General features: G+C 49.9%; 2 protein-coding genes across 4 annotated transcripts in view; one reads left to right on the forward strand and one right to left on the reverse strand.

Moving 5' to 3' along the window:
* The first annotated feature begins 241 nt into the window (after positions 1 to 241).
* Positions 242 to 349, forward strand: LOC139020410 (dolichyl-diphosphooligosaccharide--protein glycosyltransferase subunit 4-like). Its single transcript, XM_070430048.1, has one exon. It carries the CDS (start codon positions 242 to 244, stop codon positions 347 to 349), a length of 108 nt encoding a protein of 35 aa, XP_070286149.1.
* Positions 350 to 7,776: 7,427 nt separating this feature from the next.
* The window catches only part of CDK5RAP2 (CDK5 regulatory subunit associated protein 2), a 157,729-nt gene continuing 143,265 nt past the window's right edge, over positions 7,777 to 22,240 (reverse strand). For all 3 annotated transcript variants that reach the window (XM_070430795.1, XM_070430794.1, XM_070430796.1), the window contains 5 exons: positions 21,663 to 21,928; positions 19,826 to 19,969; positions 11,958 to 12,084; positions 8,248 to 8,294; positions 7,777 to 7,868 (listed from right to left, as the gene is read on the reverse strand). In XM_070430795.1, coding sequence (XP_070286896.1) covers positions 7,812 to 7,868; positions 8,248 to 8,294; positions 11,958 to 12,084; positions 19,826 to 19,969; positions 21,663 to 21,928 — 641 coding nt within the window. In that variant the 3' untranslated portion in view covers positions 7,777 to 7,811. The remainder of the gene's footprint in view (positions 7,869 to 8,247; positions 8,295 to 11,957; positions 12,085 to 19,825; positions 19,970 to 21,662; positions 21,929 to 22,240) is intronic.

The raw sequence follows: 22,240 nt of genomic DNA on the forward strand, positions 1-22,240 counted from the left end.
GACCTCCTCCTGCCCACGGTCACATGGCTTCCGACCCTGGCCTCTGAGGGTCACGACGGTACTTTGTTCAAGTACCTGCCCATCTCCACCTGCACTTTGCAGCCACACCTCCGGGACGGGGAGCTCACTACCTCCCTGGCTGTCTATTTGATGGGCCTTGCCATTAAGAAATTACTCTAGGCAGGTCTCCTACCTGGAGCTAGTGCGCAGACCGCGTCGGAGCCGAGCTCAGCTGCTCAGGATGATTAGCGACGTGCAGTTCGCCATCTTCGCCAACATGCTAGGCGTGTCGCTCTTCCTGCTTGTCGTTCTCTATCACTATGTAGCCAGCAACAATCCCAGGAAGTAGGAATGAAAGTGGCGGTTTCTTCGCCCCAGGGTCCCAGGACATAGTGTGAGGCAAGATGGAGAGTGTGAGGGGCCCTCCCACTTCACTTCATCCCTTCTACCCATCACAGCATATAGAGCAATTGCACCTGGATTTTCCCAAACAACTTTTATTTCCTCAAAGTCTTCCTTAACCTATGGAACAAGAAGCTGCCACAGAGTGGGGCCCAGTATAGGGGCTGCTTTCTTTTCTACTCCATCCCCCCGATATAAGAATATAGATTTTTTTTTTAAAGAAATTACTGAGCATTACCACAAGCCCATGGCATCCATCTCTAAATTCATATGATCAGCTCTACAGTGACTATGTTAGGCATTGCAGTGTATTTCTATTGCTGCTACCAAATCATCCCAAACTTGGTGGCTTAAAGCAGCACAATGTATTCTCTTACAGCTGTAGGGGTTGGAAGTCTGACATGGGTCTCCCAGAACTCAGTGTTGGCAGGACTAAGTTCTTTCTGGAGTTTCCAGGGGAGAATCTGCCTGCTCACCCTTTCCAGCTCCCCGGGTCCCCTGCATCCCGTGACTCGTGGCCCCTTCCTCCAGCGTCAAAGCCAGCCCCTCTGCCCCTCTTCCTGCTGCCACGTCTGCCTCTGACAGCAGCTGGAAAAGATCCTCCTCCTTTAAGGACTCGTGTGATTAGAGTGAGCCCACCTGCAGCATCTCATCCCACCGTCTGTAACACGAAGGACACTTGCAAACTTCCCTTTGCCATGTTAGGTAAATAGTCACGATTCCAGAGACTAGAGAACGGACATGTCCTGGGGACACTGCTCCACCTGCCACGGGCATTATTTTATTGCAACACCAAGCAGACTGAATTTCTTCCTCCTCACCTATTGAAAGGGCAGAACAGCAGGATTAAATGTGACATAGGTATAGTGCCTGCCATATATATGTTTGATAAATGGAAAACCAATTTGATGACCAGGGTGACAGTATCAATGATATAATCCACTTTGCCAATATCCATCCTGTTGCCTGGTACAGAACATGATCACAGACTCTCAGTGCAGGATGGTGAGTCACAGAGCAGGACTCTTCACCTTTCATTTGGGCTCTATACCTCTATTGATGCAGCTGAGGTAGTATTAGCATTTGAGGTCCCTTCTTCTTTGGTCTCAGCGAACTTGCCTGCTTGTAGTCAATTAAAACCCTAAGTCTGTCTCCAGTTACAAGGGGGCAAAGAGACCGTGCCCATTTTATAGCAGGAGAAAGTGAGGCTGAAAGGATGGAGGCCCTGGGGTGGTTCCGGAGATGAGACTTTAAGGATGAGTGGAGTGAGTCAAGTTGGGGGTGTGGGAGACGAGTATTTCAGAGCAGGAGACACGTGTGCTAACCTGGAGTTGCAGAATAGGAGGTGACTTCGGGAACTAGGAGGAGTGTGGCAAGACTCATGGGTGGGGGTGGGGTATCACAGTGATGAGCCCAGAGAGATGGGAGAAAAGCCAGGTCAGGCAGGGAGGACCGCATGCCAAGCAGGAATGGGGACTTGGCCTGCGACAATGTGTGCAAACAGGGAAGGAGTGGTTGGGCTTCTGATTGACCAGTTCACCCGAGCTATGCACAGAGATCAGACAGGACGGGGCAGCGGGCGGGGGGGGGGGGGGGGGGGCAGGAGGCAAGGAGACCCCTGGGAGGCTGCAGCCTCACCCAGGCCAGGGAGGGGGATGGAGAGGAGAATGGAGAGAGGTAAGGAAGGAGGTTGACTGGGCTGGTGAGAGGCAGCGAGACCACCACCTCCTGGAGAGACTGGAAGCAGCTGGGGGACCAGGGACTGGATCTCAAAGACAAGGGAGAAAGAGGCTGAGGAGGAAAAAGGGATATGTTATTACTTCTATTTTAACCCTTTTCCGTCCAATGTTATTTTTGGAATTCAAACAGTCTGGTCCAAATTAATTGATGGGATTGAATGTTGAATTTTTTAATGTTCTTATTGCTTGACGTTGGACCTGTTCCTAGCGCCTGGTCTGTCGAGTCAGCCTTGAGGTTGGACAGATAAGGGTTAAAGATGAGAAACTGAGGAGAGAGCACGCTCACAGCTGTCCTGTGGAGGGGCGCTAGGAGGATAGTGGAGGGACAGAGAAAGGAAGGAAGGGAGGGAGGGAGGGAGGGACTAAAATAAATATATATGAGAAACTGGGAGCTGAGAAAGGTCAGATCACCAAGGTCAGGCCACAAGAATCCACAGAGCCGCAATACAGACCCTCTCTGCACAGCGGCTGGGACCACTGTCCTGTCTCGGATGAGAGCAGTGGGCAGCCGGGTCACCAGGTCACTGAGGGTGGGTGCAGGAAGATGTTGAACTTGATAAAACTGGATTATCTCTCAGCCACTTTGTATGCTGAGTGCCCCCCAGCCCATGTCTGTCTGTCTCTGTTTCTCTCTCTCTCTCAAACACACACACACACACACACACACACACACACACTGGGCTCCAGCCACTGGCTTCTACCACCAGGGAGCCTTGTAGCCTGGTCACCCTGTCTGTGACCCCTGACCCCACTGTCGTTTTGGAGAAGCCAGGGTGGCCCTGACCTCCTTCTTCGCCGTCTGCTGTCACAGCCCGCCAGTGCCACCACTGAGCGGGGACCACACACTGTTCTGTTTGGAAGAAGGAGCATTAATACAAACAAAGGATCTTTTAACCCTGAAAACCTGTAATTAAGCTCTCATGTGCATGCCTGTTAAGAATGACATGATTACATATTTGTGTGGGAAGGTGGTTGGTAACCACTGTAACTTTAACTTTGTCATCAAGCAGGTAAGGGGCTCACCGTGCCCAGTGCTGCCCTCTGGGGCCAGGCGGGGGCAGGGCTTCCCCAAGGAGGAGCACGGGGTCAAATCCACAAAGCTGAAAGGGTCCTGGGAGACAGAGACCTTCGAGGAGTCAGCTAGAGGCAGCTCCAGCTGCTTGTCTCTTATGGAGGATGGAGAGGCTGATGCCTCGAGAGTGGCAGAGACTGGCCAAGCCAGGGACAGGCCTGGGCTTTGGATCTGATGGCGGGAAGCTTGGGCAGGCTGCCAGTAGAAGCGACACTGGGTGCAGACTGTGTCCCAGCCCTGAGCTCCCTCGGCACTCACCATCTCCAACTGTGCTCACCGAAGCACTGGGATGGGCCTGGGCTCTGCAGCTGCCAATGCCCCACTGGCCCGATCTTGGGCAGTTTACTCTGCACCCCAGTCTCCCATCTGAAAAGAGCCTCTCCCCCACAGGGCTGTCACGTGATTGCACGTGATGTTACAGACTGCTGGCTCGGAAACAAGTCTTCCCTATTGGAGTTACTACCTGTGCTCTCCTTCTCCCCTGCCCCTCCCCAGTGTGAGTTCTTCCAGAAGGAGGTGAGAGCAGCTCAAGAATGTTTGGTGAGTAAATGTATTTGCTGCTCTGAGGCTGGCACCAGGGCTGGATTGGTGAGCAAATCGCACCGGGCCGGTGGCCTCACAGACCTGCCAGCTAGTGATGGGAAGAGGCATAACCAAAGAAAGTCACACGGTGGCCAAGTGCCGGTGAGGAGGACATCACTGTACAACAGGGGCTCCTGATTCAGAAGACTTCTCCGAAGCATAAACAGGAGCCAACCAACAAGAGAAGCAAGGGAGGCCGGGGAAGTGCATGGGAAGATGCAAGGCAGGGAAGCATGTGCAAAGGCCCTGTGGCCAGAAGGAAAGCCCTGAGGCTGGAGAGAGCAGGCCACTGGAGGAAACGAAGGAATGGGCAGAACTCAGCACACTACCTGTACGTCAGCCTAAGTGCAATGGGAAGCAGTCAGCATTTAAATCAAAGAGATAACACCATCAGCTTTGCATTTTAAAGAATCACTCTAGCTGTGGTTTGGGGATACTGGAGAGGGTAGGGGCGGAAGTGGGGAGGCCAACTAGGAAGCCATTATAACTAGTGGTTCAGGTGAGAGACCTGGACCAAGGTGGGGATGAAGATAAATGAAGCAATGGCCTTGGGAGACAAAGTGGATAGAACAGCCGTGACTGTGCCAGGACACAGAGGGTGAGGGAGAAAGAGGTGTCAGGGATGACTTCAGTGTAAACTGCTGGCTGGAGGCAGAACCTTCACAGAGATAAATGAACAAGCAAACTCCAGGGATTTGGCCAATGTCTGGGGTCAGAGTTAGCCATCTTTTTCTTTCCACATCATAATCTTGCAGAGGAAATGAGACTGGCTTCTACTAGGAGCCCCGGCGAGATCCCACATCTCTGGACCCGCCCAGGCCCACCCCACCCCACCTGACACCCGCAGAGTGAGTTGGGAAGGCCCCAGCTGTGGCAAGAGGCAAACACATCTGGCCCCGAAGGCAGAGTCCTGGGCTTCTCAGGAGACTGGATGAGTAATTCTGATAATTGAATTTTTGAGTTAGACTTAAAAAATGGCCAAGATTGAAGAGGCAATTTGGCAGGGTCAGGAGCCCCCGGGCAGGTTTCTCTGCCTCCACGATGCTGAGAACTTATTAACAAGATCACTCTTCCTCCTTCCACAGCCCCCTTTACAAGTGGTTCTCAGGGCTGCGGGGCCGAGGAATTCAATTGTGGGTCTCTGGGCCCCTGCTCTGGTCACCCAGAGACATTTTGTTGAAAAGGATAGTGAGGAGACTTTGGTTTGTAATACAGGGTAGGACTGCTGTTTGGGGAATAGAGAGCACTCGGGGAGACGGAATAACCCAGAGGACTGGACAACATAGAAAACAGGTCATGACAGACTAGGTTCAAATCCTGGCTCCAGCACTGACTCGGGCAGGGTGGGACTTTTTTCCTGCCCAGGGCCACTTGGATATTTATAGCTCATTCGCAGGCCATACAAAATTATCAGCTTAAAAATTAGCCTGCTTTATTCGGTCAAACATTTAATTATCTCACCCTTAATGCCTTGGCAGGGCCAGACCAAATGATTTCAGGGCCTTGTAAGGTCCCATGGCCGGACATCCCCCACCCTGTACTAAGGTGATTCCATCTGTTTTCTCGTTTGTAAAATGAACAGGATGGTGCAAATTAACTAATGAGAGGATGCACAGTGTGGCTACTGCTAGGCAGGTGGGCGCCAGCCTGCAGGAGCAAGGATTTTACCCTTTGGACTGATGCCAGGGAAGTGGGCAAGTGTGCCAAGGTGGGCACACAGGAGGCCTGTGCCTGCCCCCTCCTGTGTATTTGACTTTGCAGCTGCCCCTCTCAGGTGCAGGTGCAGGTGCAGCTCCAGTCCGAGGACATAGGTGGTGATTAATTTCACCAACGGGAAACTGATGCATTTTCAGATTACAGCTTCAGAGCCTCCTGAATTCAGCTGCTGGTGAAATTAACTCACCAGGGACAATGGAGCCTGTTCTAAAGTCCAAATTGTCCTTATTTGTGGAGTTTGCTCTTGGCCCCAATCCAGCCCAAACCGGGCTGCTCCTCCACCTCCCAGAGGGAGGGCCTCCACTAGCCCAAGGTTGGGAATAGTTTGCATGATTCTAGGGGTGAGAGGGGGACTACACTTTGCCTTGGATGACTGTGTTCCTGAAAGGCTGTGGGTGGCTGAGGCGAGTGGCTGGCGGGACTCCCAGAGCCCCTCCTCCCCAGGGCCTCCTCTCAGGCAACCACATGGGCCGGGAATGTGCCAGAAAAGTGTATCTGCTCTCATAACCCTTCCGCTCATGCCCTTGCCAACGACCAAGCCCAGCTCCCGGGCCTGTGCACTGACCACATGCCAGGCAATATACACACAATTGCCCCTGTATGTACATCTGAACCCGCGTCTGACCTCTAAGCCCCACCCGAGTTCGAACCTCTGTCCTGTCCGCCCCCCTCAACACTTACACACCTGCATTTGTGCTCACCAACCACTGGTAACTTAAAATAGTGCTTTGAAAGCGTCCTAGAGACCAAGCACTGAGAGACACTGAAAGAGGGTCATTACTTTTAGGAAAGGGCTCGGTTGGCTACTTCCAAATCTTGAGGCTCCCACACTGTGATCGCACTGGGCAGAAGGGAGGTTGCCACTTACAGATGTAGAGACTGGTGACAGGGCTGTGACTTGAGACTATGAGCCAGGCCTCCTGCTCCCTCCACAGAACCACACGGAGCTGTCCTGGCCACAGATAGAGCTCCCGCTAAGGAATCCAGTTGTGTGACTTCTTGGAAAAGGAGCTGCCACGTTACTTTATGCCTGAACCTGAGTTCTCACACGCTGGATGTACTAAGGTACACCTGTGCAAACACTTCTCATGAGAGCTCAGGTGGCAGGAACCCAAGCAGAGAGGGTCCTTCCTGCCCACCCGCCCCACCCCTCACCTGATGGGAAACAGGCAGAAAAGTGGGGGCTCAGGCCAGAATGAGGCCGGCTCCCCGACTCCCAGCCTGGCTCCTGCTCCTCCCTGTGCCTGCAGCCGATGCAATCACATCACCTCGTCACCGTCGTGTCCGGGGAGCTGCAGGGGCAGCAGCAGAGAGCACAGGAGGGATCATGCCCAGCTTCACCTCGAAGGTACGAGCCTTGGACAAGTCGCTCAGCTGTGCTGGGAAGACTGGCCCGATCCTGACCGCCCGCCACTCCACCAGTGAGGTCATGGACTAAGGACGGTACTGAACTGAGTGATGGAGCCGAAACATCGCTCGGCCACCCCACCAGGGAGGGCTTTGGAAGGCACCGAGGTGGTGGGCAGGGCTGCGGGGCAGAAAAGTAGAGCGGCTGTTAGCACCGCTCAGGGCCAAATGGCCAGTCTGGAGGCTCACCTGCCCCACCCTGTGTATGTCTCAGGGACATCACGAAGCTCAGGGCAGAGATGGAGGACAATTTAACAGGAAGGCCAGCGACAGGGCTGTAGCAGATGCAGCAGGCAGTGGGGGGGAACCAGGGTCACTGTGGGACACTGCACTGCCAAGTCCCCACCACAGCCTCCTGGTCAGTCCCAGTGGGAACGGCACCACCTCAGCGGGCTGCTTGAGGGCGTCTCTGTGCATCGCCGAGTCCATGCCAGGTGCAGGCACCAGGTGCAGGCGCCCCGGCCATTCCACATGGCGTCATTCTTCTCTGGACACCTGGCTGGAATCGGCAGAGCATAGCAACAGCTGAGGGCCACTCCCGAGACCCAGCCTGTCCCCCCTGGGTGTGGGGGACCTGGGCTTTGAGCTCCACACAGTCACCACATCACCAAGTTGAAACGAATCATTTCATATGAACCGTCACCCTGCAGGGCTGGCTGAGCACTAAGTGAATCGGGTGGCACAGAGCACAGGGCACAGGGACGCCCAGACGCCGAGGCCTGCACAGCATGGGAACCTTGTCTGACAACAACCCTTAAACCAACTTCAGGTCAGAAAACATTAAAAGGAAAAACAGATTTCCTTTGAGCAGACAGCTCTTTTCCTCAGTAAGTAGGAACCACGCCTGTGACAAGGAGACTGTGGGAACCGCAAGCTTTATTGTCTGCACGCTCTCAGGAGCCCGGCCTGCTGGGGCTGCACGGTCCTGGGTGGGCACCCCCGGGCCTCAGCTGGAAGAGAGGAAAACAGGAGAAGCTTAGGAGCGAAGGAGGGTGTCCAAGGGAACAGAGTTAACGGGACAGAGTTAACGGGAACCCTGTGATGCTGAAACTACCAAATGACAACGCGATCGTATTTACAAACATTCATTCAAAAACTACTTCCCAAGCGCCCACTGTGCGCCAGGCACGGGGCACTGTCTCTCCCCTCCCCCGGCACTGAGCCAGTTGGTAATCAGAGCCACTGAGGCCGTGGCAGATGAGAGGCAAGTTCTGTGCTCCTGTGTGTGGAGGGCACGTGCCCTGGTTCACCTTCGTTGTTCAGAGGTCACTGCCTGCCCTGCCCTGCCCGCCCACCTGGCTTTCCGCGGGAGGAGCTGCAGGGCATTACCTCCAGGTTTCCTCGGGCCTTCCGAAGGACCTTGTGGGTGATGAGCACTGCGGAGAGAGCGGAGAACGGGAGGGTTAGGTTCAGGGAGGAGCCCTCTGAACCCCAAATAGTTCAGACAAGCCTGAGCGCCCAGGCCAGAGAGAGGTGTGAAGGTGATACCCCGGACCAAATAATCATCAGAGAGGGTGGACCAGACACCTGTTCAAGATACCGTGCTGAGCCACAACCTCACAGCGACACGAGAGGTGGAGCAGAGGTGCCATGCCTCGTTCCAGACAAATCCAAGGCTCCGAAAGGCCAGCTGATGCTCAGGTACGCCCAGGACTCACCTCCACAGGCCCAGGAGGGGCCAGGGCAGGGCAGGGCAGGGGGGCCTGCGCCTGACTAGCATCCTGCATACCCTGGCTTCTGGAAGGGGGTGTGCCCTCTGAAGCAAGCCCATGTGTGAAGGCCAAGCCCAGGGTGGAGGGCAATTTTGTAGTCAAACGTGTACCAGCAGCACCGAGCAGGCTCCAATGACCAGGGAGGAAGAGCGCTGGCACTTTCCCTCCTGAGCTGCCCTGTAGCTGGCAGAGGAGCCCGACGTGGTTCCCTGAGCAAGTCACGCTCTGCCAGGACAGGAGGGGTGGGTGGGACGGCTGCAGAGGTGCCCCCAGACCCGGCACTGAGCTGTGTATGGGCAGACTTCAGAGGTGCCCTCGCCCATCCCGGGCTCCAACCCAGGGAGTTCTACCCTGGGTCCAGGGGTGTGTTTTGGAATGGCCCAAATTCCCGGGAACTAAGTGTAAACCTTGACATGTGTGTGGACGGATGCATCTTTTTGGAGAGAGATCATACCTCTCCTGAGAGTCACCAACAAGTAAGTGTCACGGCCCTGGAGGTTAAAATAAGGTTGTGATGTTGAAGAACAAGACTCCCTGGGGACGAGCTAAGGCTCGCCGGGAAGGGACTCCCACATCTGAACAGCACTGCCCACCTCCCGGAGCGTGGAAATCTCGCCGCCATCAGAAGCCCAGGACAGAGCGGTAAGGGCGCGGCCCAAGTCCAGACTCGCAGTGTGAGGGCGGAAACTCTGGGAGGAGATGTAGTGCTCAGCATCCCGGCAGGGACCACCTTGGGCCTCGCTCCTCCAGTCGCCATTCGGAGAAGGGGCAGGAGGGGACACTTGCACACAGCCCCTCACAGCCAGAAGCAGCCCTGCAGGGCTGGCAGGGTTTGAGCCACTTCCAAGGACCCGATTCATCGGGACGAGCTGCCGAGCCTGGCCAGGGGCAGCCACAGTCCAGGGCCTGCCACCAGCGGTGTGGACTCAGGCAAGCCCCTCCCCCGGCACTGAGCTGAGCCCCCCGCTGTGCCAGGCCTTAGAGACAGAGATGGGGACACCACCTTAGCATGGGAGCTGCCATGACACATTTAGGTTTTTCACACTATTAATGGTTTACCACCCCCATACATGGGATGCAGTCTGACCTACTGGAAAGAGAGGCAGAGAACTAACGTTTGTTGAGCTTCTGCTCTATCCAGAAAGAGTATAATGAAGTTTAGGCATTGTTACCATCGATGCGATAGATGAGGAAACCGAAGCACTTTTATAAAGTTGTGTTTAGAACTGGGCCATCTGGCCAGTTTGAGTCCTTTGGTGTAATTGTCTCCAATCAGAGATGATGAGTCTGAAGTTCAGAGAGTTAAAGCCACATACCCCAGGTCACACAGGAGAGTGGAGACCTAGCACAGGCACCGACCTTGGACGTGGGGGCTGGATCTGCCCTTTGGGTCTGCACGGTCACTCACTGTGCACCTACTGCCCACTTCCGAGATCCCCTCGCCTGCAGCAGGGCTGACCTGATGTGCCCTGTGACTGCTCAGGGCTGCTGAGGAGAGATGCCCATAGGGCGAGTTCCGACTTTGCCTGGACTTGGGGACCGCACAGAAGCACCTCTTCCTGCCCCGCCCCTTGCTGCTCCAGCAGGCCCACCTCAGACAAAACTACTCTGGCACCGTCTCCCCCAGGTCCCCTCCAGCGCTCCTTTTCTCTACCAGTGACATGAATCCTGGGCCAGAACCTCACAGACACCCACCACTACCAGGGCTACTGCCTTAATCTTTCAAAGCCACCCCCTCTCCTCCATGGCCCTGTGCCGGCCCCATCAGGCCTCTCCACTGCCTGCCTGGGCGACTGCCACGGCCCCGGAAGAGGTGTCCCCACTTCCAGCCCCTCCATGCTCAGCCACGGACCTTCCCACACACAGTGAACCAGTCAGTCCCTGCTGCTCATTCTGAGTCCGGCCCACAAGGCCCTTTGTGACAAGACCCAACTGGTCCAGAGCCTTGAAGCCCCTTCTCAGGCTGCCTAGGATGCAGGTCCATCATTCTGCAGCTCATTTCTGTGTCTCCCCGGGGCAAAGCTCCACGTGGCAAGAACTGTCTCACTCACTGCTGTCCCCGAGCCTGGCACGGGGCATGGGGCAGGCACTGGTGTTGGCTAGTGACTAAGCAGCTCTCTCCTGTAGTTCACAGTCTCACCGTCTGTTTTCAGAAAGCTCCCACAGCCTAAGGAGAACTCTTATGTGACAATAATCCATGTCCTGTGCTTCTCAGAAATGCCCCAGAAATGCTGGCCTTTGATAAGAGAGCGCACAGGCAGCGAGGACAGGAAAGTGCCATGGTCAGCAGTTCTGCTAAGACAGGGCGGTGACAGGCAGACAGCCTGGCGCACCGGAAGGAACTCGGGGGCTGCTCCCAATAACCTGAAGCTCCCAGGTGGGGGCTGGGGCTGACCTCACAAAGTGGTTTTACCTCTGTGACCTTGACCTTGTATCTGTCTCAAAAATTGGTTCTCAACCCCATCCCTGCCTCTGGATGCCCACTGCCTGGCACAGGCGTCCTTCTCATCTGCCTGGCTCCTCCTCACCAGCCTGCCCTGCACACAGATGTGACAGGGCCACGCCCTGCTCTCAGTGTGAGACACCTGAGCCTGCCACCTAAGGCAGTGATGGCGAACCTTTTGAGCTCGGCGTGTCAGCATTTTGAAAAACCCTAACTTAACTCTGGTGCCGTGTCACATATAGAAATTTTTTGATATTTGCAACCATAGTAAAACAAAGACTTATATTTTTTATATTTATTTTATATATTTAAATGCCATTTAACAAAGAAAAGTCAACCAAAACAAATGAGTTCGCGTGTCACCTCTGACACGCATGTCATAGGTTCGCCATCACTGACCTAAGGCCTTTGGCAACACAGTCTTGGTCCCCCTGACCCCTCCTGCCTCAACTGGCCACTTACAGCTCTTAGTCCAGCAACATGATGTGCTGGTGATTTCTCACATACAAAGCCTTCTTTCTTTCCTCCCTGCCTTTGTCTTCACCGTTCCACTTCCACCTGACCAATGCCTACTCCTCCTTGCAGACTCAGCTCCACTCCCACCTCAGTGCTCCCGAGGACCCCGCACATGTCCCTATCAAAGCACATGCCACACACCGTCTCACAGTGAGGTGACTGTCCCTGGCACAGAGTGCCTCTCCACAAGTCTGTGGGGTGAATGCATTTGTCTGTGTGAGTCAGGAAGGATGAAATATGAAAGGAAACCCACAAATAGGAGGTGTGATGACAAACGGTCTGGCCTCCAAAGAGGGTGGTCCAGGGCTGGCTTTTTAGTCCCCAGAGGCAGGAAGTGGACATGGCACCGCCCCCGACGGTTCACTTACACTGATCAAAGATGACTTTTTCCTGGTGCTTGCTCAGCTGCAAAAGCTTCATGGTGTGTTGCAACTTCTTTTCTTGATCAAATAATTTTTTGTTCAGTTTGGTGATCTCAGCCTTCATTTCTCCAGTCTAAAGAGGAGAGCCATTGGAAAAATGAACACAGGGTATCCAACATCATATCACCTGGGCAGAGTTACAAAACCACATATAAAGATGCTCCACCTCACCTACAAAGGTATTTGATAAAAACTAGAAGCCCTTTTTTGTGGTCAGGTTGGCAAAAACAGGCCAAACCCAGCGAAGGTGAGGTGTGGGGAAGCATGCTGAGGGGCTGTGCCCAGGTGGAACAACGACCTGGCAAGATTTGCCAAATTATAAAACGTGCTTACCCCTCTGACCCAGCAATTCTATCCTTTGGCATTTACCCCCAAGGAGTAATATAAGCACAAGAAGATGCTTGTGTTCAGAGATGTTCATCTCAGCATTGTTCATAGCAGGAAAAAACAAACTGATCGGTAGGGTCTATAAATCATGGTGCTCACACACAGCAGAATAATTCTGCAGCTATTAAAAAGGATGTTGTAGAACTCTACTTATTGACATTGAAAGATGATAGTAATTAGTGACAAAGAGCCCAGAACAGCTATTGTATATTAGGCATTCCTGTTCCATAAAACCGATTACATACATCTACATTCACAGATGGGTACATCAAGACGTCTACAAAATACTGGTGACATAGAAATGTCATCAAAATGTCAATAACGATTATCCCCGAGAAATGTGATTTGGAATGTTTTGTTTCATTTTAAAAATTTATCAGAATTGATTGACTTTTTAGACAAAAACTACAATGCTAATTTTTTAAAAATGTAATGCTTAAATCTTAAAAAGAGATATGAAAGTATTATTAGGAGAGCCTGACCCATTAGGGCACCTATCTGGATTTTTCAGAGGTGAAGGACCGTCCTCTGAAGGGAACAAGGCACACCACGCAGGCCCTCTTAGCGAGCCTCCACCTGGCTCGTGCAGCGTGTTAGCACACCCCCTTCCTCCTAAAACCCCGGCTGTAAGGTGCCCTGGCACAGACCACTCTCCCCTACATCGAGACACCTCTGTCCCCAAGAGGGGAAACGCTGGGCTCTTAGCTTATAGAGTCACTTTAGTTCTTCCCAACTTATTTATGGCAGTTTTACTGTAATCAGTTACAGCAGGTCCTCGAATAAGGTCGTTTTCATTCAACATCATTTTCTTATTACGTTGATGAGATGCCGCAGGCACTTAACCCTTGTTGTATCAATTAGTCCCTGGTAAAATGGATTTCCTTATATGTCATTTCGCTTAAAAGTCACAGAACCTATTGATGACGTTAAGCGAGGACTTACTGTGTGTGGTTTAATTAAGTGTTAAGTAACCCTGTGAAATGTGTGTGTGAAAAGACCTGGTTGTATGAAAACTACTTCAGGAAAGAGTTGGTAAAGGCAACTCACTAAAAACCCATTTCTGGCAAATGAGGTGTGGGTGCATCAACTGTAAAAGTTGTGGGAGGAACATGGTCTAGATGAATTCTACATTCAAACTGCTTTTCATGTGTCTACATTTTTTCTTCATCTTAAAGAAACAGAAATTGGAAGTGACAGACATACATTATGGATGTAATTTATGAAAGAAAGGAAATGTAGAACTCCGAACAGCAGACCCATATTCAAAGGAAAGGCTCTGGCCCTACATCAAAAGAATGGCAAATGAACGTACATTTAACTGTTTTAAGTTAACCTAAAATGTTTAAGGTATGTATCATTTTTTGATTCCCTGCTTTAACCTACTTTTAAGATTAAACAACTGTGTCAGCTACAAGGACTTCAACTGTTCTTCCAAACATTCTAATTTAAATATTAGCTTTTCTTTGATTCTCTTCCTCATGCTAAGAGCCCACAACGACCCGTGTTCTGGTCACGGCTTTAAGGGCCACACCTTTCAGGACAGTCATTCTATCCATATTCAGAACCTCTGTTCCTCCCACGTCTGTAAAATAAGGAGGATCCTCACCCCATCCATCTAGAACCCATCCATCACACTGCAATAGAGAGCCTCATTGAGGCGCTGCCGGGAGACAGGAGGACTGCTTCACCCCTGCCTGGCCAGCCCCTTCCTCTTCCTAAAGTCAACTCAGGCATCACCTCCTCCAGGGAGCTTTCCCTGAGACTCTCCCGAGGAGTCTAGGCTGATTTTTTTTTTTTTTTTTTTTTTTTATTTTTTTTTATTATTCGCTTAAAGTATTACAAAGGGTATTACATAAGAATCCTTCCCCCCCCCCCGCCCTTGACAAACCCCTACCCTCCCTTACCCCCCAGTGTCTTATGTCCATTAGTTATGCTTATATGCATGCATACAAGTCCTTCGGTTGATCTCTTACTCCCCTCCCTCCTGCACCCCAACTCTCTCTGGCCTTCCCACTGCAGTTTGACAATCAGTTTGAGGCAGCTCTGCCTCTGTATCTATTATTGTTCAAAAGTTTGTAATGGTCTTTATTATCCATGAATGAGTGAGATCATGTGGTATTTTTCCTTCATTGACTGGCTTGTTTCACTTAGCATAATGCTCTCCAGTTCCATCCATGATGTTGCAAATGGTAGGAGTTCCTTCTTTTTAACAGCAGCATAGTATTCCATCGTGTAGATGTACCACAGTTTTCGAATCCATTCATCTACTGATGGGCACTTAGGCTGTTTCCAGATCTTAGCTATGGTGAATTGTGCTGCTATGAACATCTGGGTGCATATATCCTTTCTGATTGGTGTTTCTGGTTTCTTGGGATATATTCCTAGAAGTGGGATCACAGGGTCAAATGGGAGTTCCATTTCCAATTTTTTGAGGAACCTCCATACTGCCTTCCATAGTGGCTGCACCAGTCTGCATTCCCACCAGCAGTGCACAAGTGTTCCTTTTTCTCCACATCCTCTCCAGCACATGTCGTTTGTTGATTTGTTGATGATGGCCATTCTGACAGGTGTGAGATGGTACCTCATTGTTGTTTTGATTTGCATCTCTCGGATGATTAGTGACTTTGAGCATGTTTTCATATGTCTCTTGGCTTTCTGAATGTCCTCTTTTGAAAGGTGTCTATTTAGATCCTTTGCCCATTTTTTGATTGGATTGTTTATCTTCTTTTTGTTAAGTTGTATGAGTTCCCTATAAATTTTGGAGATTAAGCCCTTATCAGATATGACGTTGGCAAATATGTTTTCCCACGAGGTGGGTTTTCTTGTTGTTTTGTTGATGGTTTCTTTTGCTGTAGGCTGATTTCTGCTCCTTTGGGTGCCCACCGTGCGTGGTGCTTCCCTTCACATTTTAATGCTTAGATCTTAGAAAGGGATGTGAAAGTATTAGGAGAGTCTGACCCACTGGGGCACCATCCTGACTTTTCAGAGGTGAGGAGAGCAGGGACGTTGTTTGCTTCCCTCCTGGACCAGCTCGATGAGGGCAGAACTCACTTCTTCCTGACCATCAGCGCCTGGCCCAGAGGAGGTGCTGTGAGACCATCCGCCAAGTGGGGGTTAATTTCACCTGCACTCTCAAACACTCGGTACATATTCTACCCAGCACTTAAAATACAGAATTCAGATAGTGCCTGCTGTTCCTCCCATCTAAAATCTTCATTTTTATAGGATAAATACACCTTGGTAAACAGCAGGGGTCCAAAGCCCAGCTCAGTCCCTTCCAGATGGTGATGGAGCAAGGGGCTTCAGTCTGTACTTCCAGAAAATGGAAATAATCCCTCACTTTCTAAAGTCTACTGGGAGGGATGAAGTGAGATGCCGAGTGTAGAGCAGAGAGCCTGCCACAGAGCAACCCTTCCCCAAGGCCACCAGGCTGAGCTGGGCGCCAACACCACACCCTCCTAGGGGGCCTCAGACTTACTCCTGAGCGCCCACCTGGCTGCAGGGGCCGGGATGGTTCTGTTGTGTCGTGTTTGCTTTCTTTTTCATGATGAAAATTCTCAAACATTGACAAAACTAGAAAGAATAGGACAATGAAGCACCAACGTTCCCTCCCAGCTTCCGTCATTATCAAATCATGGCCAACACTGTGTCATCCCTGCCCATCCTCACCCTAAAGTTGTTTCTAAAATCAATCCTAGGAGCCGATCATATTTCATCCATAAAATATTTTAGTTTGTAGCTTTAGAAGAAAAAGATTCTTTAGAAAAACACAATATAATTACCACATCTAAAGCAGTGACAATAACTGCCTCCTATTACTAAATATGCCAGTAGACACATTCCCCTGATTGCATCATAATTTTATTTTTTGAATAACTGGTTTGATTCTAATTAAATTGGAATAAAAATAAACACATTTTGCATTTTACTGATGTGTCTCTTAAATTTCTTTTACTCCAGTGGTTCTCACAGCAATAGGACCTGTGAAAACAGAATGCGAGAGCCCACACCCAGACTTTCTGATTCCGAGGCTCTGGGATGAGGCCCCCAAGTTTGCCTTTGCACCTGGTTTCCAGATGTGCTCATGCTGCTCAAGAACCAACACTTTACGAATCACCACAAACCTGCAAACTTCACTCCCCCCTCCTCGTTTTTCCTAGGGTGAGAAGATGTTCTAAGCTCATCTTGCACATTTCCTGCCCCAGACCTAGACTCAAGCCCTTTCTCCAAGGACTCCTAGTTCCTAGCAGTAGGAAAGGTATTTAGAAACCACAATCTGGCACTAGAGGTGCTCGCTGGTTCTGTTTTGGACACTCTTAAAGCCTTTTAATTAGAGAGAACTATAGCAAATACACATGAGTCCATACTGATATTTCCAATTTAAATTAAAGATTACAGGATTTTTACTTCTTTGATTTTTATTTAATCTCTTCCCTGACAGTAAAAAAAACTCAACATAGTTATTTGTTTTATCCTATAATAGAAATATAATAGTTTTATAACATCAATATCAATATTATTACTAATAACTTGATCAATGAGAACAGTTTAAAACTTTTTGCAGTTCTTTTTGCCCTTGGAGTATTTCCGTGCAGCCAAATTGCTGTTTTAGTCACTGAAGTGTTTCCTCTCTGTGTGATCATGCCTTCAGTACTATGGACACTAAGGTTTGTTGGTTTCATCTTCCTATGAATTCCTAGAAACTGCTTTTTTCTCATTTTGATTTACTTTTATTTATAATTATGTAAAGCATTTTATACAGTTTCAAAGTCAGATTTACAAAACAAGTTCTATTCAGAGAAAGGTACCTTCTATCCTGCCCATCCATCCTCTTCCTTCCCACCCCGTACAAGTAACCTGTTATTATTTATCCATTAAAATTTTTTTTATAAATAAATATATGTATATATTTGTACCCCTCCTCACAACTTTCTTAGACAAACTGAAGTATATGATCATACTTTCCAGAGCAGTCCTGGAACTGCAGAGGATGATGTATTAAATGCAAAAGGAAAATTAATGACACTCAGAGAAAACACCAGGTAGTAAAAAGCCATTGGGGTTGCTGGTGACAACTTGGAAATCTGATTTACACACATTTCACACCAAGAAAAAGGCACTGTATGAAACATGGACAGGGACAGAAAAGTGGCTGGAGGCAATTTAACACCACACAGGGGGTCTGCGTACACCAGCAACCATATCGGAGCATCTCCAAGGTCCTTTTTGTGGTTCTAAAATTCTATGATGCTAAAGTGAGCATCATCAATTCCCGGAGAAAGACTCGGAAAGATGGGGCGAATCATCACAAGCGCTGACCAGTCCCTAGACTGATTTGCTAGTGGGGAGATCAATGTGAGCATAGTTTATCTTCACACACACGCACGGAACAAGGACTACATTCTATTTCACAGGCATTACCATATACTGAGGACAAAAAAGTTGCATTGAGAGTAAACTGTTTCAGACACGTTATGCTCTAAAAATCATATGGGCAAATACTAGTTTGATAGTATGAGAGAAAATTATTCATTCGTTTAAAAATATGAACAACTTAGACTTTGTCCCTCATGGAAAATAGCAGGAGGCAGTCATTAAACAAATGAGTATGTAATTATAATTTGTGATAAGGGCTATAGTGAAACGAAAGCTATGCTGAGTGAACAGGGAGCCTTTTCTGACCTTGACGTAACATTTAAGGGGAGATGGGAGAGGTGAGGAGCCAGCAGCTGGGAGGGAGGCAGGGTTAGGAGGCAGAGCATCTGTGTCTAAGCCTCAGAGGGAAGAGAGCACAATGGGTTAGAAGAAAAGGAAAGGTCAAAGGGGGCCTGGAACCCAATGGGCCTTCTTCCCTCCAACATTCCCTCTTCCACTCGGGCCCCACCAGCTACAAGAGGGCAAAGCAGGATTTCCTGCACCAGGACTGGTTCCGTACTTCCCACGCTCAGTGCACCCAAACTTCCCCCCAGGGTCCCAGAGGGAAGTCTTAGGACAGGCTCCACAGACCCTTCAAGCAGACAGCTGCTTCACCGCCACTTCTGACAGACCCAAGAGCCATCAAAGGGGCTTAATTAGACACATATTGACATGGATTGTAAAATTCCCTCTGCCTTCCTGCTGCCTTCGGCAAGAATGCATAGGTTAGACAAGTACAGGGGGACACATCTATCAGGCCACCAGGCAGAGTTCTAATGCCTCCTCAACCTGCGCGCCCCTGCTTCCAGGAGGTTTCTCTGGTCAGAAGAGTGGGCGCTCACCTGTCGCAATACGTTTCCCATAGACAAAACCCTGGGACCACTTCTGCCCACCTGACTCCTGAGTAGTGCCCATGAGACATGAGATGAGAATGGGCGTGGGATCAACAGTTCTTAATTTAGTCACATTCAAGTGTCTATAAAGTTGAGCTTTTAAGGGAAGTGTCAATGGTTTCATAGTAAACTAGAGGCCCAGTGCACAAAACCACGTGAGACCACAGACCCGCCATGCTGCGAGACCCATCAATGCACCTCGTGGTGACCGGTCATTTGGTCATTATGGCGTTAAGGCCACTGGCCTTTTATAATATAGATGATTTTCACTGATTCAAAAGAGCAGGTCCTAAATCAGTGGTTCTCAACCTTCCTAATGCAGCGACCCTTTAATACAGTTCCTCATGTTGTGGTGACCCCAACCATAAAATTATTTTCATTGCTACTTCATAACTGTAATTTTGCTACTGTTATGAATCGTAATGTAAATATCTGATATGCAGGATGTATTTTCATTGTTATAAATTGAACATAATTAAAGCATAGTGATTAATCACAAAAACAGTATGTAATTATATATGTGTTTTCCGATGGTCTTAGGTGACCCCTGTGAAAGGGTCGTTTGACCCCCAAAGGGGTCGTGACCCACAGGTTGAGAACCGCTGTCCTAAATGGTTAAAACAAACTTGAATACGGCCAACTTAATACAATACTGAAAACTAACAAAGGCACCAGCCGGCCCAGAAGAGGCATCTGAACTGAAAGACTCTGAGAAGAAGGGAAGGAGCTGGGCCACGGGACAAGCTGGGACCTACAGCCCATAAAACAAGTTCATCCTTTGGATTCAGACACTTGTGCTTTCAAACCAGCTCTGTACCCTTGAGTATGGGCCTCACTCCCCGAGCCTGTTTCCTCATGTGTATGATGCAAACAGCATCTCCCTCAACAAATATGTCCTGGGAGTGAGGACAGGGCCGGGTTAGGGCAGCAGGGTGGTGGTGGATGAGGAACACACTGGGAGCACCAGCTCGGTGCCTGGCACAATGCCTTCCCCGCCCTCTGACAGTCCCCACACTGAGCGCCCAACTTCTGTGAGCCAGGTCCCGGTGGGACGTGCTGGAGACTGGGACACACCTGTGGTGGCACCCCTGAGCCTCTGCATCCTGTGTCACCACCCACCTGTTCACAGTGGAGTGTGCACTGGCCATCCGTGGGGAGTGAGACTCTCCAGAGAAGGGTCAGTAACCTCGCGGCCTCTTCCAGGATCAGCTTGGCTCTGCTCACGCTGGTGACAAACCTGCTCAGAGGCGCCGGGTGGAGACCCTGCGTGGGGGGATGAGAAGGTTGTTACATGCAGCCTTGAAAAAGATTATGGACAAGCCAGCTTTAATGGACAGCATACATCTCCAGACCGCAGGGCTCACGCTCCACATGCTGAGCAAGAGCCGGGTGCCAGACGACACCAATTTATTGTTCTTAAAGACGGGTGAATTATAGATTATGAGAGAATTCGATGGTGAATTTAGCCCAATCAATAACTATGATTAATAACCACCTGCATTAACTATATTTACTATGCCAAGAAGAGGGTGCATGGTCGGACCACTCTCACTGCCTCTCGGGAAGGCAAATGACGCCAACAGCACGTAATGCAACACGAACACTCCTGCCTCAGCCACCCGCTGAACGGCTCTGCTTGCTGCCAGTGCACAGTCTCTCACCCTCTCTGCTGGCAGAAGCAAACTCAAACTGGGGGATGACAAGGGCATGGGAAAGCAAAGAACATGAATCAGGAGGGGAAAACAAAATAAATTTAAAAGCAGAAATTGAAAGGGCATTGTCTTCACTACCAAATAAATGTAAAATAAAACACCACACTCCCCTTTTAGCTATCAGATTGGCAAAAAAAGGACACAAACTTATAAATAAAAACACTCAGTGCAGCAAAGGTGCAGTGAGATAGCAATATTTTTGGAAAGTGATGTAGCAAGAGATATCACAAGAGTTCACAGCCTTCGAACAGGTAATTCCACGTTGGGAAGTTCATCCCTAAGGAACCAGTCAAAGACATGACCAGAGACCTATTTATAAGGATCATCACAGCTGAGATACCCATCAGCCAACTGTAAGAGTAAATCAATGGTGGTACACCCACAGGTTAGCTTATTTTTCAGCCATTAAAAGTCAAGTTCTAGAAATTACACTGAATGAGATAGGAAAAATGTTAGTATAATGTGAACTGAAAGTCAAAATATGAAATTCATATGTGCTGGAGTCAGTTTAATTAAGCTTTATGAATGAACTAAAAGTATATTTATCAAAATTTCAAGTGTTAAGCACCATGTGGTATTTTTATGTTTCCCTTTTATGCTTTTCTAGTTTCTAATTTTTTTACAAAATTTATAATCAGAAAAGAATAACCTTATTAAGATTGATTAATTCATTCAACAAATATTTGCCACGCAGTTATGCCATGCCAGGCCAAGCTAGGGAGTGGGTAACAGTGTTGGGCAAAGCAGACACTACCCACTCTCCTGGAGCTCATTATCTAGTGAAACGTAAGACGCGGAGCTTTTACAATATGGTAGTAAAACAAAACGAAACTAAAAGGCAAAAAGGTATCAGAAAGCAGGGGGCTCCAATGTCCGCAGTAAGGACCTGAGAAGAGGGACTAGAAATGTGACCCACGGAAGCTGGGTCCAGTCTGGGGGGACTGAAGGACGGGAGGATGGCCGGAAGACTGGACAGACTGAAGCAGTCCTAGGACAGGTCCCAGTAAGCGATGGCAATAATGTAGGGCACCAGCCTCGACAAGTGTCCCTCCCACAGAAAACAACAGAAGCCCCCAAGGGGACCTGACCTCTCAGGTCGCGTAGTTACACTTCCAGGTTCCTCGTCCCAGGGCCTCAGTGAGGTCACGTGTGCCCCTTGCCTTCCAGCGCCCTCAGCCGACACGTCCATCCCTGCCCCTCCTGAGCATCAGTCTCCCTCCCAGCTCTGTCACAGGTCAGGTTACCTTTGTTTCCAGCTCTCGACTTGAGGGGCTGGGTGCCTCCTGGATCTGAATGTCCATCTCGGCAAGGAGCTTCTGGCCCTGGCCAACCTGTGTGCACAGGGCCTCGTAGTCCTCAATCAGGCCCAGGATGTGGCTGCCACTCTTGCTGGCCCACAAGTGGTGGCCCGGGACCAGGCGAGACATACTCAAGGCGCTGGTGGCTAAGTTGCCACCATCGCAGGAGAGGGAGTCCATGTCATTTCTAGAGAGTGGAGGACTCTCTGACGCTACAGAATGAGAGGGAAGATGTCAGATCTATTGGGGGCAGCACCCTGCGTTCCATGAGCTGCATTCAACCAGCTAGGGGGGCTGAGAGCGGCCCTCAGTCTGTACATTACCCCACACCGGGCTTATTCATCTTGTGGGAGAAGCTCAATTCCATTCAACCAACACTTAGCAGGTCAGGCACCCACTCTGCAGAAGACCCCGATTCACACAGATGAACAAGGCCAGTGCCTGCACTCCAGGAGCCCATGGTCTAATCAGAACAGACACATGGGAAGTGGAAAAGCACAATGACGAAGAGCCAGGGCTCAGAG

The sequence above is a fragment of the Myotis yumanensis genome, unplaced genomic scaffold, assembly GCF_028538775.1.
Source record: "Myotis yumanensis isolate MYYU_CA2020_CCGP unplaced genomic scaffold, mMyoYum1.0.hap1 SCAF_12, whole genome shotgun sequence".
Lineage (NCBI taxonomy): Eukaryota > Metazoa > Chordata > Mammalia > Chiroptera > Vespertilionidae > Myotis > Myotis yumanensis.